This window comes from Hemisphaericaspora subhashii (assembly GCF_019202705.1).
Source record: "Hemisphaericaspora subhashii strain CBS 10753 chromosome Unknown scaffold134, whole genome shotgun sequence".
In the NCBI taxonomy this organism is placed as follows: domain Eukaryota; kingdom Fungi; phylum Ascomycota; class Pichiomycetes; order Serinales; family Debaryomycetaceae; genus Hemisphaericaspora; species Hemisphaericaspora subhashii.
Genome location: NW_026057430.1, coordinates 36,833 through 53,814, shown reverse-complemented (window position 1 = coordinate 53,814; position 16,982 = coordinate 36,833). Strand labels below are relative to the sequence as shown.

Below are 16,982 nucleotides of genomic sequence, written 5' to 3'. Positions count from 1 at the left end.
TTTCCACATGATTTGAGACGAATTGGAGAAGGGTCGAAAATTAGCCGCTGAGGGCAAATCCTTTTTGTGGACTTCTTTTTGTAAACTTGTCAACCACAAACAGATATTTCAACTAGCAGTATTTCAACCACATGATAATTAAATTGATAGAGCAACGTCAGAATGTGATGAGAAGAGAAGGGAGATTACTTTAAACATGATTTGAAACAGATTGGGGGAGGGTCGAAAATTAGCCGCCCACAGAAATTCCTGTTTGTGGACTTCTTTTTGTAAACTTGGCAACCACAAATAGATATTTCAACAAGCAGTATTTCCACCACATGTTAATTAAAACGATAGATCAACGTCAGAATAATACTACAAGAGCAGGGAGATTACTTTCCATATGATTTGAAGCAGATTGGAGGAGGGTCGAAAATTAGCCGCCCACAGAAATTCCTGTTTGTAAACATCTTTTTGTAAACTTTACAACCACAAATAGATATTTCAACAAGCAGTATTTCAACCACATGATAATTAAATCGATAGATCAACGTCAGAATGTGATTAGCAGAGAAGGGAGATTACTTTAAACATGATTTGAAGCAGATTGGAGGAGGGTCGAAAATTAGCCGCCCACAGAAATTCCTTTTTGTGGACTTCTTTTTGTAAACTTGGCAACCACAAATAGATATTTCAACTAGCAGTATTTCCACCACATGTTAATTAAATCGATAGATCAAACTCAGAATGTGATGACAGGAGAAGGGAGATTACTTTCCATATGATTTGAAGCAGATTGGAGGAGGGTCGAAAATTAGTGTTTGTAAACATCGTAAGCACAAAAGCAAAGATCACACACGGATTTCAAACACCAATAAAATGATGAATAGCGACAATGAAATTCTCTACTTCGGATGGAGCATTGGGCCATATCTTATGGTTAATGTCAGAGGTTTTGCATGAGTTGGGTGGTCAGCAATTGCCAATATGTGAATACTTTCAAAAGAGCAGAAAGAACTTCTTCTTTCTTGTTATAATCCGTATCCCATCTAGATATAGGCCAGTATAATCCATAGACATGTCTAGCTTGCCTTTACCAGGCGGGGGTGTCGAATTAACTCCAATTTAGTATTTGGTCACATGATATGGATCACGTGCAAGATGTCACATGACATTCACGTGCCATGTCACGCCCGCCCAATTCGTTAAGACTTTTCTCGTCACTTTGCGTCAATTTGGCGTGGTTGGTTAGCACTTTCACCACAAATTTTGTTGATTTTTTTTGCTATTTTGGGATCTCAGGTTCAATTCAGAGCATGGTAAGTTTTATTTATTTGAGATTCCTGGTGAGCTTCAAGTGAAGGTTGTCAAGCAACTTCTACAAAGGGATTTTTAAATAATGAAAATAATGTAATTAATCCAAGCCAAGGCCTTCCAAAATAATATACAAATCCAAGAGCTGATTTTAGCTGAACTGCTTGATGTTCGCTACCGAAACTTTAGAAACTATTCCCACCCCTCCTATTGTATTTGCAAATAATGCCAATACGAATAATCCAATCACTCATGTCTCTTGAGGTTTTCAGGTGAGCTGTCAGATATTAAAGTTGGGGTTAATAAAAGCGGTGGTAAAATGAAGGTCTTTTGAGTTCCACACGCTGTGGGTAAAAATTCTTTGACGAGGGACTGTACATTTCCTCCACATAGCCAAATGGTGTGTCGCCCTACACTTGGTTCAATAAACCTTGCGTGTTTACACATTGTCGAGAGTTTATTCAGTTATAGATATTATTTATACATTTGTATTTCTAAGAGGATAAAAATTTTTGCAACCATTTGCAAAGCCGCACTACTTTCTCAGAAATACTAAATTGATCCTACATCCTACAAAAGACAATTTTATCTGTATCTCACAATGAATAGGAATCTATATGCGTATACATCGGTAAAGTTCATTTATTTATGTTACCCTTGATCAACGATGCACAGTTTCACTTGGCAATTGCTCTCTATAAAGTTCCATGGCTGCCTCAGTCAATTCAGAGATCGTCTTCAATACCCTCTGAGCTTGCTCCCTTGCGAGTAAATCATTATCAGTTTCCGAAACATATCTGAGAATCCTAAAAACTGATTCCTGGTATCTTTTTGGAAACATTACCTTATTCGTTTCAGACGTCCCTAGAATTAAATCATGTATTAACACAATAGCAGCTCTCCTCATAATCGCACTCTCAACTGAAGTCTCTAATTGTAATATCCCTATAGCACAGTCCAAACATTCCTCTAATTTGTCAATCATCCCTAATGGATTCACTTTACAACAGGACCCAAGTAAAGACATACTGGACATTCTCAAACGATCATCCACTACATTGTTCTCATCTTTAGACCTTCTGATTAGTGATAATGTAGTTTCCACAATTAAAGAAGCAGATTTCCCCCCGAAAGCGTCATTTGAAGATTGAATGTACCGAAGTAAAACTTCCCCAATACGGAGTCGTTCATCCATTTCGGAATTCTCATCCTTATAAAATTTACATAATATCTCGAGAACAGTATATTCATCCCACGAAATCAATATTTCAAGTCCTTTAATAACATTAAGATAAATGAAAGGATCGGGATCTTTTAATTGTACAAGATGTAAGTTAATAACAAAATCAATTGAAATTGTCTTACTCTTGATTTCGACTAATTTCCGCAACAAATATAAACCATGTGCTCGTATTGGGACAAGAGGGTCATTTAGACTTACTATGGCCCTATTAAGAATGTCTCTATCTGTATCAGTTTTGTCCTTATCTCGAGGTTCTCCTTTGAGTAGCTCTTGTACTCTAGAATTCAAAGCGAGTGCACTTCTCTTTGTTGTTTCTTTTATATCTCCTTTTTCAGAAAGTTTCATCAATGATGTACTCACACTTGTAAGAACTTGAAGATGTTCTGCATTACCCATCATACCATCATTTTCAGAGAGAATAGCTGATAGCAATTCCAAAAGCGTCGGTAAAACCTCTTCTCGAATATCCTCCTCTTCATCTTCATCGTCGGAATTTTCATCCTCATTGGAAATAGAATCCCCCGTTCTCGTTCTTGAAAACACAAGAAAACTATCTACCATTTCCAACATTTCAATAGGTGTCCTTGCAAGACATTCCTTGAATTTATTCCCAATGCTTTCCAATAATCTCAAATCCATCAAAGCTAGGAACGCATTTTTCTCCTCCCCAATTAATTCTATACCATTTAACCAATTTTTCAATATTTTTATGAAAAGCGATTGTACTAATTCATCATCTAGATCTTCCAACAATCGAATAAACGCTTCACAAGCAGAATCCAATCCAGAGATAAAGCGAGCCACTCTTACTTCTTTGCTAACCGAACTAACTTCCGAAACTCTTGATGCAATCTGGGTCATAGAATTGGGTCCAAATTCGAAAACCCAATTATCATTTCCGTCATAAATAAGATTCTTTGCAATAATTTCTAAACCGTTTCCTGTATTATAATCCTTCATAATTGTAAAGTAACTAGTTAATATACCCATTATTACACCAGTTGATTTGTCATGTTTCTTGAGAAATAAATAATAACCCCATAATGAAAGAAGTATAGGTTCGAAGATAGCCGCATACAAATCCAAATCCAAGGTTTTCTTGTTTAACGATATTAATACGTTCACGGTATTATTCAATTGAGTTTCTGTTATTAAAATTGGTTCGTCCCTGGCTTCTGGATTAAAGCAATTCCAAATCTTTTTAAGAATAAAATCTTGGGTTACCCTTTTATTCCTTATCCAAAGCTTCTCGATGGCATAAACAACACAACTAGTTACTGTTGGTCGATTTATATTTACCAACAACTCATAGCTTTGGTTACCGATTGAAGTAAAATACTTCCTTGTATCGACACCTGAAGGTTTCAGTAAGACTACATTCGCAACATGGTCAAACTTTTCTATATTAACCTCTTCAGTTTCTCTTAATTCCAAAACAAACTCAATTAAACTTAGTAATCCATCGTTTCTTGGAGCATCGTAGTGAAGAGATTGCAATCTTCTGATAACAAATTGTTTGAAGTACATCGGAGATGGCGTTGCCATTAGAACAGTGTATATTTGAAATAATTCATACGTTTCGGGAATTTTTTGAATCAGATTGTCATATTGAGAACAAACATCTTGTTTCCGTTTTGAATCAAAATGCGGAACTGTAATAAGGGCAATCGAGACTGTAATGAAGTCAGCATACCCTGTTCCTCTGCTTAGTAAGTCAGTTACATCCGATTTAACCTGAAAAAGTTGAAGGAATCTATCGTACACTAAGCCTAACAATTTCTCATGGTTTTCATATGACCCCTTTATTGGCAATTTATCTATTTTGATTTGATCCTTCTTATTAGAGAAGTCTTTCAACCGACGTTTTTCAAATGGGACACCTATATTGAGTGAAGCTAAAACGGGATAAATTCCATGAATAATAATGACATTGATTAATTTCCCAAAAGTCTTCATATCATGCAAAGAAATACTAATCACCGACTTGTCCTTTGTTCCATCTGACTCTGAGGAAAACTTTTGAATATCAATCAACAATTCAAGTAATTTGGAAACTGTTCTATATCTCTTCTCAAATTCATCCTTGCCATCTGGTCCATCTGGAAATAACCTTTTATACAACAAATCAATGCTCAATTCACTATACAGCAAGTCTAAAATCTTTTCAAGTTTGGTGAATAGTATGTCTATAGGTTTGTTACTAATAATTTCTGGTTTGTTGAGCCCTTTCCGTTGTGAATAAACTTCATTTGCAGATCTTCTTATAGTGGTGTTCTTCTTCCGGGGCTCAAATGGATTTTGCTTTGACTTGGACTCGATCTTCGCCGGTTCGTCTTTTACTACTTCAATTTTTGGAGAGACCATTATTAACTCTATGGGAAGTAAATAGGTGGATTAGTTTCTGCTAACTGCTGCTTTTGATAAATACCTTAAACTGGGACACCAATTTTCTAGATTTTATATGCAGTAGATTTGATTTTCTGCAGTCATCGCGGGTCTAAAAAATTTCAATAGATGAGAAGGTTCATCTTGAAAAGATAAATACTTCAAGATCAAGAAGTAAACAACATTAACTCAAAAATTAACCTTACCAAACTAGAAAGCATAACCAGGGGTATTACAAAATGTCAGCAGAAGAAATTACAACTTTAACACAAGAAGAAATGGATGTGGTTATTTATGATGCCAGAGTAGGTGATTTAGAAACATTGCAAGAAATATTCGAAGAAATAACTCCAAAAACATTGACTAGTGTTAAAGATGATATTACTTTAAGTACTCCTATACATATGTCAAGTGCGAATGGACATTTGGAGGTTGTGAAATACCTTCTATCTATTCTTTCAAAGGAAGACGCTACAAAATTAGTTGCGCAAAAGAACGAGAATGGTAACACCGCTTTACATTGGGCAGCATACAATGGCCACTTGGAGATAGTTAAGCTCCTTGTTGAAGAATATGAGGCTGATGCGTTTGTCAAAAATGAAGCTGGACATGACCCAATATATGAAGCTGAGAATAACAATCAATTCGAGATTGAAAATTGGTTTTTGAAGAAATATACTGTAGAAGAAGACTTTAAAGTTGAAGAAGATGGTGAAGATACCAAAATCACTTACAAGCCTGGGACAGAAAGTAAGTTGGCAGATGAGCAAGCCAGGGATGCGTCATTTGCGGCTGCGGCCACGGCTACTTCGTCTTCGGAACCAGCTTCAAGTAAGACTTTAGAGCAAGAAACAGAAAAATTATCTTTAGACAAGTAGGCCGATAGAATTGCATTAAATAGATAGAAATGGACAATGCTTTATGTCGATATTTTAAAGTCTGTATGAATAATCTCTAAGTAAGCGATTCCTACAGGGTAGTGTACTTTTACTAAAATTTATTGAGAGAAAAATTTTCGACTCATTACTCATTAAAATTTTTTTTTTCAGAATGAACTGGTGATACCCAAGAGCCCTTAAGTTAGAATTAGTAACATTAGATATGAGTGATTTAGGTTTTGATCCTACTTTGAAGAAGAAGAAGAAGTCTAAAAAGACAGAAGATGGCATAAGGGAATCCCCTGCACCTGAATCAGACGCAGGTGTTGATGAATTATTCTCAGGATTGAAGAAAAAGAAGAAATCAAAAAAGTCAGACGACTTGGAAAAATCTGCATCCCCTGCCCTTGATTCTGATGATTTATCTGCATCATTGAGTGAGCTTGGGTTTAAGAAAAAGAAGAAGAAGTCATCTGCGAAGGATGTTAATGAATTCGAACAACAATTAGAAGAAGCAGGTGTTGAAGATATAGTTGCTCCAGTTGAAAAAGATTCCAATCAAGTTGATGGTGGTTTAGCATATGAAGAATTATTATCTCGATTTTTCAGTATTTTGAAAACAAACAATCCTGAATTGGCTGGTGACAGATCAGGTCCAAAATTCCGTATTCCACCACCAGTGTGTCAAAGAGAAGGGTCAAAGAAGACCTTATTTGCCAATGTCCAAGAGATTGCCACCGTTTTACAAAGAAATCCAGAGCATTTGATACAGTTTTTATTCGCAGAATTGGGTACCTCAGGTTCCATTGATGGTGAAAAGAGATTGGTATTGAAGGGTAAGTTCCAACCAAAGCAAATGGAATCGGTCTTAAGAAGATATATTATTGAATATGTCACATGTAAGACATGTAAATCAATGAATACTGAATTGAAGAGAGAATCAGCTAATAGATTACATTTCTTAAGTTGTAAAGCTTGTGGTTCTACAAGATCTGTTTCTTCAATCAAAACTGGTTTCCAAGCCCAAATTGGAAGAAGAAAGAAGCTATAATTACTATAACGATGTGCATTCTAAGAATTCTCTTCTCAAAAGAATATTGAGTGTGGTGTGAAATGAAAGATATTACAGACAGGGCATATTACAAGACAAATTTGTATTCCTGTCCTCCAATACTTCACGAAAAGATCCTACATAGCATTATTCTCTTTAACTGTGTATAATAAATTAAGATTTCTGATAATACTAAAGGGCAGCAATAATCCTCTTTAAAGGAGTACACCAAACACTTACCCCATCATTGGACATCATATACTTAACGATGTCTGTTTTAACCAGTGTTAGGGCTACAGCATCATGTGACTTTTGTGCCAGCAAAACTCGATCAAGAATGTTCCCCACAAATGTAATATCACTTGAACTAAGATTTTCTATCTGTGGGATAAGCTTTGACTTTGCATCCGCTATTTCTTCTTTTCCTAAACTTAGTGGTAACTCAAAGGTTCTATTCAAAAGTTCAATAACATCCTTGGTATCTCTCTCTTTTCCCAGCCCAGGTCCGCTAATTGGAGGGTTTGATCTATTCTTTGGAGGAGGTGCCAGCGGAAGAGATGTGATGGATGTAAACAGGCCGTTTGGATCCTGCTTTACACTCAAACTGCTGCCACTACCATCAAATGCCATGGCAACCCTTCTGGTTTTCCTTCGGGAAGAAGAAGACCGACTACTATTCAAACTTGAAGATGAAGAATCACTATGAAGCATCATAACATCGGAGGGACAGTCATTCCAACCTTCCATAGATTCTCCTTTTTGGTATTTCGTAAGTGTCATGTTAGTCTGTGTTTGATAGTATGCGAGAGAAGGTTTATTAATAAATTTCAAATTGAAAGATTAAAAATACCACGCAGGAGGAAAAAAAAATGTCATAATTAATAAGAAGGCTTATCTTCTGACAGAATTAATATTGATTTAATTACTATACAGAGTTATTTAACTTAATATCCATTTCTTCTGCTAATTTCTAACGCTGCTTCTAATACTTCATCAATAGATGGTCTTCTTTCAGGATCAATAACCAAACATTTTCTTATTATGTCAATTAATTCTTGAGAATATCCTCCATTCCCATCAGGAATAACATATTTACCTTGTGAAATAGCTAAATTTAAATTGGCTCCTTGTTCTATTTCTAATTTCTCAAAGGGTGAAAATCCAAAGCAGTTGCAATATAATAAACACCCCAACGACCAAATGTCAGTTTTTTCTGTGATTTCCACATTCGTTGCCACGTCAAGCAATTCCGGGGCTCGATATGGCAAGGTACAATGTTCTTGTGCAAAATCAGTCAACAATAATGCTTGCTGCCTATTCTTAATTGAAAATCTTGCTCGAGAACATGATCCGAGATCTACTAACACTGGCAAGCCTTCTGCAGATAACATTACATTTGCCGGTTTCAAATCGTGATGAGCATAGGGCACTAATTCATGCATTTCGGTTGTGGATACATTCGCATCACCTGGTTGTGATAAACTTAAAGCGTCCTCATAGTCATCTTCATCTTCACTCTGAAGCAAAAGCTCGTCTTCTTCTTCAACTTCATTAGTCAATGGTCTAGTTGACGTTGCTTTCTTGAAATTATGCAACACTTTCAATCCTCTACAAACACCGATAAATACTCGTAAGATTTCATCTTCTCCCATCTTTTCATCATTCAAGACTAGATTGTTAATAATATCTTGTAATGATTTTTCAAAGTACGGCAATAGAATATATATGGTTTTTGATCCATCTATTTCGTTTATAATTGTTTCATCAATTGATTGTATTATATAAGGTGTTTTTGAATTTACAAATCGATGATAATTCTTAATTTCTTTAATTGCATTCTTGAAAGTTTCGTCATTCGAACCAAACGGACATCTGATCTTTTTCAAGGCATAGAATGATTCATTTGATGTTGTTGATTTTTGACTTACCAAATATACATAAGAGAATCCCCCTTCTCCTAATAATTTGATTATTCTAAATTTGGATCTGTTGATTGTTATTGATGGGGCCGAAAGATCAGGGAAACATGGAAGACAAGAACTGAATAGACTTAGTAAACTACTCATTTTGGGTAGCTAATGTAATTCGTTTGCTTTTTTATTGAAGTTTAAAGAGCTACAATTAATAACCCACGCATACACCACCTTGCCTTTCGGTATATAAAAAAAAAATAAAAAAAACTCATGAATGAATAATTACATGTAACATCACGAAGTTCAAATAACCAAATAGAAAAGATGAGCACACCTAATTCCATTAGTCCACCAATGCTTGGTGATATAAAGACTGGTACACCGTTAGAAATTACATTTGATACTTCATTGATTGACAATGTAACTGGGCAAGTAATTCAGAACGTGGAAGAACCTTCATCTCTTAAAACTGATGATATGCTGAACCTTGAAAACAAAGATGCAATGGATATTGATTATTCTATTCCATCTGACACGATTAAAATGTTCGAGGAAGCGAGGGAAGACATAGTCATGAAAGACTCTGGCAATGGCACACCTGATCAGAATCCAAACCCAGAGGAGGAAGGAGATGAAGATGATCCAATTCAGAAAATGCGCCGAATGCATATCCTTCCAGATTTATTCAACATGATTCATGATTTATTGAGAGGAAAGATTCTGGCTAAGGATTTTGATAATACTGCTGGTAGTTTGCGATTGAAGTTGGCTACTCTTAAAAAGTATATGCAAGAAGTTGAAGGAATTGGAGAAACTTTACAAAATACTCAATTGAAAATTGAAAATTTGAAACAGAATAATGAAATGAAGTATTCGCTTTTGAAGCAATTCAAATTAAAAGTCAATCTTGAACTTGAAGATGATCAAAACAATGACTTGCATTAAGTTGAAGTGGTTTTTGGTTATTGGTGTTCCTATGGTTTTTTTGTTGTTACGGAAAACTGCCGCTTTAATCCGAAATAATTTTTAGAATGAGCAAGAAAAAAAAAATACCACTTTCTGAAAATTATTACTGTCCACTTTTTCTTCTTAGTATTTCCAATTTTATGATGAATTTTATGGAAATTATATCCCTGGATCCTGGAGCAAAGAAGATTCCGGCCCTTACATTAGGTTTGATTGTATTCACTTTGTTTTTGTATCTTTTACAGGTTTATGGAGTTTCCTTTGACAATTTGATTTTATATCCTAATGCACCATTGGAGTTTAATCTTAATAGTATTTCCTTATATCCTTTGATTCATGTTAACTTTATTCATTGGTTCCTTAACATTTGTTCGATTGCTACTCCCTTGGCTAGATTTGAACAAACACATGGCACCATATACACAGGGATTACCCTTAATTTGTTGGCAGTAATTGCGGCTATTCAATATTGTATAGTGGGAATGTTTGTATATCCCAATGTTGGAGTTGTTGGTTTGTCTGGGATTGCATTCCTGTTGTTTAGTTTCTTAGCATATAAAGAACATCAACATCAGCCAGTTATAAAATGTTTCCATATTGGTGCTTTTGAGGTCAAGATTTATGCAATTATCGTCCCATTCATTGTAGCAGTGTTGTTCATCTTTTTAATGCCTGGTAGTTCGTTTTTTGGACATTTGGCTGGAATATCTACGGGATATTTGTTGGCATTGGGGTACTTGAAAGTGTTGTATCCTCCTTCAAAAGTATTATTGTTTATAGAAGACAAGTTATCCTCAGGAATAGACTTACTTGAACCATTGGTTGATTATTATAAGGAAAATGATTCAGTTCATGTTCGAAGCGCTCAATATTCTCTGTTGTTTATGAATGATATAGAGCTGAGTGCAATGAATTCCAACCCAAGTGTGGTACCACCCGCGTATCTTAGTGAGACAAGAGTATTGGGAACATCAGAGAATGCTTAGTTTCTTATTCCTTATAAATTTTATACAATTGTTAGTTTTTGCATCACCATATACTGTATATAATAATATATAATTGTTAATGGAACTATTTAATTGATTGTAACTATGTAATTATTAGCAAAATATTCTTTTTCTTAGTAATATAAAGTATAATTAACCCTCTATTTTTGCTGATCACATTGCCTCGGTAAAATGAGAGAGAAAATATTTTATTATGGGGAACAGGAAAAGGATTGTCTGTTTTCAAATTTTATTTTCCACTTTTTGTTTTTTAATTTGAATACTTTTAAATTAATTCCTAGAATCATTGATAAGTTGATAAGTAAAATAGTATAAACGCTATATAACGTTTATCTCGGTATCAAGATAAGAATGGTTATAGCAACTGAAATAGCGGATACAAGTCATGTGCATGGCGTGTCCACCAATTTCGAACAACCCCACTCATATACCAATACCCAAACAAAGATACGAGAACCCCCCATTAGAAAGAAAAAGAGAAAGACAAGAGGAAATAAGAAATCATCCCAAGATAAGGAATCAATAGATAATAATAAAGATCGAATGGTTGTTGCTTCCAATGATAAAGTTGATTCTTCAACCTCAATCACGCCCCAGGAAAATTATCAACAACAGCCTACTTCAGATAATGCTAGTCCTCGAAGGCAAGCTCTAATGCGATATAAGAAAGGAAATACAAATATGAATAACAAATTAACTGAAATGAAAGAACATCTACGATCTAAGACCTCGGTTGATGAGGAAGGGTCTTCTGGGCTTCCCCAGTTGGATATGGATGAAAAAGTTACTTTATTTAGATATAAATCTTGTAAGATTGTACTGTTTTCCGAGGCAGCGAATAATACGTTTACAGAAACTGGCACTGGAACGCTTCTTGCTTATGGGGAGTTTGAGATTTTTCAATTACATAATGGAGATGTAACATATATTTCATGTGGAAATTCCTTTATTTACCCCTTGCTACCTAAAATGAATCTTATACGAATTGGATTTGGACAGTTTATAATTCCATTGGTGAACCCCGACAGATATTGGAAAATATCTATTAATACAGAAGAACCTAATGTTGTTGATATCTTGCTGTCTACATTTGGACGAATCGTTCAGTATAAGGATTTATATCAATCAATACAGAATAATGACGAGGTAACGAATAAAAAATCAGACAGTAGTACGCAGAATATCACCAGTGCACCCTTGTCCTCGGAGCAGTTAGAAAAAGTGCAACCATTAACCACATTAGCACACTTTCCTGTAATCTCGGAAAGTATTCCCGAATCTCCACCTTCGAGCCCTGGTTCAGTTAACCCTAGACTACACTATCTCAATGATCTCCCAAGAGTTAGCAAAGACTATATCGCAATGAAGACTGTTTCTCAAGGAATGGCGCACATGGAATTATCTGCTTTCACAAATTCCCAGAAGGATCATTTCAGTCATGGGTTGCATTCAAACCTGAAACAAGCGATCGGGTTAGACCAAGAATTAGACGCGTCCATGGATTCGTTACTTGATGAGTATGAAGAAACTTTAACCCAGGCTGCTTCTCGACCGGCTTCGAGAAGGCAATCCATATCCGGAAGTGTTCGTCCCAAGGACATCAGATCGCTGATTTATGACGATGCTTACGATGGCTTGGACAACATTCCATCATTGAGTGAATATAACCGTCGAAAAAAGGGTGCTATATCTCGAAGATCATCCAGGAGTGACTTGTATACATCTGAAAGTGGTTGGATGGAGCCGACTCTTGGTGTAAATGCAGCAGATCCAAATCCTATAAATGCAGTTGGAACTTCAGCTAGAATCCCCAAAACAAGATCCCATTATAGCATCAACAGTTTTAAAAGTTGTGATTTAAACCAGATTTATCAATCAATAAATAAGCGTCAATTTCAAAATGGGAGGGTGACTGTTCGAGAACCACAATCAGTCACTCGAGATGATCGTTATTCGATCAGATCTATGCCTATAGCGCGGAATAGAAATCAGGCGGTCCCACTTGGATTGAGCAGCAATCCTTTTGGCTCAGCTACAATTACACGGAAGCCCCAAGAGAATCTAGAAAAAGTGGCACCGAATGAAATCACTTTAAAATCTGGAGATATATATCAACTCCTCAGTTCAAAGGAAACAAAAGACATCAAGCAAACTCGTCGTGCAAGTTTTGCTTCTAGAATTTTTGGTTGGTAAAATGAATGAAAACGAGAGATTATGTGGTAAAAGGGATCTAAAAGCGGATCTTCCTTAATATATACAAAATGAATAATTAGGTACAAACGTATATATACAACAGATTAACTATTTATACGCAAGAAAAAGTACGTTTTGCTTTTCCTCTAAACTTGTGGTGCACCTGGAACTGGGTTACCGTTTGCGTCAACTAAACCTTGTTGCATCAACATTAATTGTTCATTACCGGCGGCCTCGTATTGTAATCCTAAACCGAGTCTGGATGAGCTCTTTGATTGATCAATTTCACCAGAAAATAAGACTGAAACAGTTGGTAATATTCTCTTTTCTAAGAAGGCGCTAACCTTACCATTAGAGTCTAATTGACCTCTGAATACAGCGGTACGATACTCGTATTTTGCACCAATGGTGGTTTGACCTTCAATAACAGGTTCAAATCCAATTGTACCCATTAATGGGTCAGCAACTTGTTTCATAGTAGCTGCGACTTGTGTTTCTAAACCTGCTTCGACGTGATCAGATACTTTTCTCCAGAAAGACGCAATCAAAGCACCTTGAGCTTGAATTTGAGCAGAAGCTATCCACTTTTCAGCATTATAACGAGCGACATATGATACGGCAGTGTCTGGTGGGTTAACTGGTTGTTTGGAGTACATTGCTTCTAAACCAACAGCAAACTTTGGAGTTAAGGATTGTAATAATGAAGCAACTGCAACCCCACTAAACCCTCCGTATAAGAATGATGGATTCAAAGTTTTCACATTGATAGAGAAATCATTGGCTTGATAATCTTGCTCTAATTGGACCATTGATTGTTCACCGTTAGCTAATTGCAAAGTTAACTTGGAAATATTATGCTTGTCCCAGCCATAGTTAACTCTACCAGAAAATGATAAAGAGTTATCGATATTACCTTGGAGGAAATAGTCATCAGTGGCATACAATGCAGAGAATGCATATGGTGGTAATACATTGGATCCAATGGATAAAGTGTGGGAGGTTTGGAAAGCTGGGGACATGGAAAATGCCTTATTCAAGTCAGCTCTTAACCCAGTGAAAAAGTATTGGTTGACGAAAACATTACGGGCAACTTCTTGGTTTAAGTTTTCAATTGTTCCTGGGTTAGTTAAACCGAGTGACTTACGATGTTCACTGATGGTAATATAGACATCATTTATATAACTGAAAACAGGATTCGAGGACCATAAACCATTTGACTTTGGAGGTTCTGGAGTGACACTTGGTAATGTTGGAATGCTCAACTTAGATAAGTCACCTAAAGGCACAGGAGCTGTCTTCTCTTGTTGTGACATCGTGTTTGTATAAGTCTATTTGGAATACTACTGATTCATGCAATTCTCCTGAAAATTTTCGAAGAATTTTTGACAATGATGGGACGAAAAAAAAAACTGGACCCCGTTCTGAAATTAACTTAACGGATTTTTACTCTTCCATAATGCCGTGCTATTCATCTCAGTAAATTTCAGTCTGTAATTCACGTGATTTCGAATACGCTAACCAATAGTTCGGTATCAATATTTTACAGCCAATTGCTTCTAATATCAATGAAACCCTCATTGAATATCCTAGATACCCTACCAACAGAGGTTCATGGTTCCTGTCATTATCAGTAGGAGCCATCATTCGACTCACCAAAGGTAAAATGTACCAAATCTATTTTTTTTTTGGGTATTTTGGCAATTATTTTGCATAAAACATTCCAATCTATATGAAGGTTGTTCTCTTGGGGATTCTCGTTCGTTCTGGACCTGCAAAGACGATTTTCGAACTTCTATCAATTCTGCCAATACCAAGCATCGTGCAATTGCTAAATCTTGAATGTCAGATCAAAAATATCCTAGGTTACATTGCTGCAATGAAACCCGAAGAATGGAGAAAGGTCGCAATTGTATCAAGGACAACAAGAACTCAGCATATCTAATACCTTCAAGTTTTTCAAAAAAAGTAACGGTTATCCGTACTGCACTAACCAATCGAAATAGGAGCAATTCTCCCAATTAATGTTCCATTGCATGACATCCAACACGAAGGGAATTTTGTATGGAACAACCGCATTAGAATAATGAGCGAGCTAATGAAAATACTGGGGGAATGTCTCGTAGATGCTTCTCTCGCCTTACAAAACACCATAAATGTACCAAAAATCGACAATGGTGACGATTTGTGAATTGCTCGGGCCCTTTGTCAATATGAGTTATTCCGGAATCAATATAGTCATTCTACTTGAAAAACCAAAAAGTCCTTTCCATGCCGTTGGTCCCAGGGAAACATTTATGTACAATAAAACAAGCAGTCACCACATCTTTAGTTCGTTTTAGAAGCATGCACCTTAAAATTTAATAAGCAACCTACGACAACAGCTAGCGAAGCAAGGGTAAAGTAGTTAGGAGTCTCCGAACAATCTGATCTTATTATATAAATAAATAGCAAATATACATTCGAATAGACTAGATCAATAATAATGAACACATAAATATTAGAATGAAAGCGGAATTAATTTCTCGAATTTCCCGGCTTGTATTCTTTTGGCATTTTCTTGTTGAGGGTAAGTTCATTCTACGAGTTCTGCACCTAAATCAAGAACATTATAAGTACGTTATCAGGAATTGATGTTACTGGAACCACCGTGGATGTCTCATAGGAATCCGTTCGTTGTATCTCCAAGCTGGTGTCTCTAACTTTGGCTCATCCACCAACTACAATTCTTGAAGGGTTTTTAAAAGAAGTATGTTTTCTAAAGTTCAAATAAACATAACTGGACTTTTACTTACAAAAAAGGACTTTTGAGTCTCAATTGGATCCCAGGCCGAGACTGTCGCTCTGTACTTTAGAGAATGAGAGAGTGTGTGTATTTGTGTTGGGGGGGGGGGGGGGGGGGGGTTTGGGGCCTTTTAACAATTCCCATTTTTTAAGGGAAGCCNGTTGGAGGGGGGATCTAAAAGAGCGAAAGAAAGAGAAAGAGAGAGAGAGACAGATTGGAATTAAAAAAGTTTTCCCTTAGCCTCTTGACAACTTCCAGTTATTAAAGGAAGACTGTGTTACCAAGAGTGATTACTCCGAAGTACGGAGAATTCACCTGGCCTGTCTACGGACAATTAGTGACAAATGAATGGCAGAGCTCAATCCTTGGGTGAGCCTCTGGGGCTTTGAGTGAAGGGCTGTGGAGGTCGGGTATACTGACTTTATAACAACTCCCTTCCTAATCAGGATCATCTAGTTTAGTTTGCAGCCACGTTCTCTAGAGCTGATGGTCTGTATGCAGGGTATACAGCAGGCCATATTTCATAGATTCTTTACAATTCAGGTCGTTCTACCACTTGCCACTCCATGGGTACCGAATATTTCGGGCGTACCACACGGTCTATGGGGCAGACTCCTTACCGTGATGGTCCTATGACCACTTTCCACATAAAGCTTACCTTCATTTAGTTCCGGGTATGAGCCACAGGAAGGTTACCCAAGCTTCCCAATATGAGCCTATGACAAACAGGTAGCCCCTTTCATCTCGACTTCAGCTATATTGATTTCTCCCCCAGGTCTGACGAATGAGGACCGTTCCCTGGGGTATGGGTCGTCCATTGGCCATACCTAGGCGGTTAGTTCACGGGTAGAGTCAAATCTCCGGCTCTTGTGCAAGAACTACTGTTGCAACTTCTAAGGGAGATGAGCGCGAGGCTATTCAAGTGGAGTAAGATTCCACATTATTGGTGTCTACGACCGGGCAATGTCTCATGTGTCACGCCTATGGGCGTACATTCCAGGTGGATCACTCCTGGTTTTGACTGGTTGGTATGAGTAGCGATCATCAGCATCTGTGACCAGGCAAGTATGGAATCCCGCTTTTCTCACAGGCTCAATACCTCAACATCACTTATGTAAGGAGAGGGTTCTCTGTCACCGGTGACTGCCATGGCTTCTCATCTTAGCAGTCGTCTTTCTTGCCCCCCCACGGTTCTAATTGGCTTAGGACCTCTGTAAAGCTCCTCGCACAATAAGGGACCGAGTCTGGTTCCTCTTCCCTGAGGGTGT

At 36.8% G+C, this 16,982-nt stretch overlaps 8 protein-coding genes across 8 annotated transcripts; 4 read left to right on the top strand and 4 right to left on the bottom strand. All coding sequences in view use genetic code 12, as the record gives it.

The window, feature by feature from the left end:
- Positions 1-1,957: 1,957 nt before the first annotated feature.
- J8A68_005371 (uncharacterized protein) lies at positions 1,958-4,903 on the bottom strand (the record flags this gene model as incomplete). The annotated part of the gene is made up of 1 exon (XM_049409430.1): positions 1,958-4,903. One exon carries the CDS (start codon positions 4,901-4,903, stop codon positions 1,958-1,960), a length of 2,946 nt encoding a protein of 981 aa, XP_049261367.1.
- A 260-nt stretch (positions 4,904-5,163) lies between these two features.
- J8A68_005370 (SUI3) lies at positions 5,164-6,853 on the top strand (the record flags this gene model as incomplete). Its single annotated transcript, XM_049409428.1, has 2 exons — positions 5,164-5,755; positions 6,009-6,853. The coding sequence occupies 2 exons, from the start codon at positions 5,164-5,166 to the stop codon at positions 6,851-6,853; spliced, it is 1,437 nt and encodes a 478-aa protein (XP_049261366.1).
- Positions 6,854-7,045: 192 nt separating this feature from the next.
- On the bottom strand, positions 7,046-7,633 carry J8A68_005369 (uncharacterized protein; the record flags this gene model as incomplete). The annotated part of the gene is made up of 1 exon (XM_049409427.1): positions 7,046-7,633. The coding sequence occupies one exon, from the start codon at positions 7,631-7,633 to the stop codon at positions 7,046-7,048; it is 588 nt and encodes a 195-aa protein (XP_049261365.1).
- A 164-nt stretch (positions 7,634-7,797) lies between these two features.
- Positions 7,798-8,919, bottom strand: J8A68_005368 (putative serine/threonine protein kinase; the record flags this gene model as incomplete). Its single annotated transcript, XM_049409426.1, has 1 exon — positions 7,798-8,919. The coding sequence occupies one exon, from the start codon at positions 8,917-8,919 to the stop codon at positions 7,798-7,800; it is 1,122 nt and encodes a 373-aa protein (XP_049261364.1).
- Positions 8,920-9,090: 171 nt separating this feature from the next.
- Positions 9,091-9,711, top strand: MED9 (Med9p; the record flags this gene model as incomplete). The annotated part of the gene is made up of 1 exon (XM_049409425.1): positions 9,091-9,711. One exon carries the CDS (start codon positions 9,091-9,093, stop codon positions 9,709-9,711), a length of 621 nt encoding a protein of 206 aa, XP_049261363.1.
- A 161-nt stretch (positions 9,712-9,872) lies between these two features.
- Positions 9,873-10,718, top strand: J8A68_005366 (putative rhomboid protease; the record flags this gene model as incomplete). Its single annotated transcript, XM_049409424.1, has 1 exon — positions 9,873-10,718. One exon carries the CDS (start codon positions 9,873-9,875, stop codon positions 10,716-10,718), a length of 846 nt encoding a protein of 281 aa, XP_049261362.1.
- Positions 10,719-11,090: 372 nt separating this feature from the next.
- J8A68_005365 (uncharacterized protein) lies at positions 11,091-12,932 on the top strand (the record flags this gene model as incomplete). The annotated part of the gene is made up of 1 exon (XM_049409423.1): positions 11,091-12,932. The coding sequence occupies one exon, from the start codon at positions 11,091-11,093 to the stop codon at positions 12,930-12,932; it is 1,842 nt and encodes a 613-aa protein (XP_049261361.1).
- Positions 12,933-13,078: 146 nt separating this feature from the next.
- Positions 13,079-14,245, bottom strand: TOM40 (Tom40p; the record flags this gene model as incomplete). The annotated part of the gene is made up of 1 exon (XM_049409422.1): positions 13,079-14,245. One exon carries the CDS (start codon positions 14,243-14,245, stop codon positions 13,079-13,081), a length of 1,167 nt encoding a protein of 388 aa, XP_049261360.1.
- Between the last annotated feature and the right edge of the window lie 2,737 nt (positions 14,246-16,982).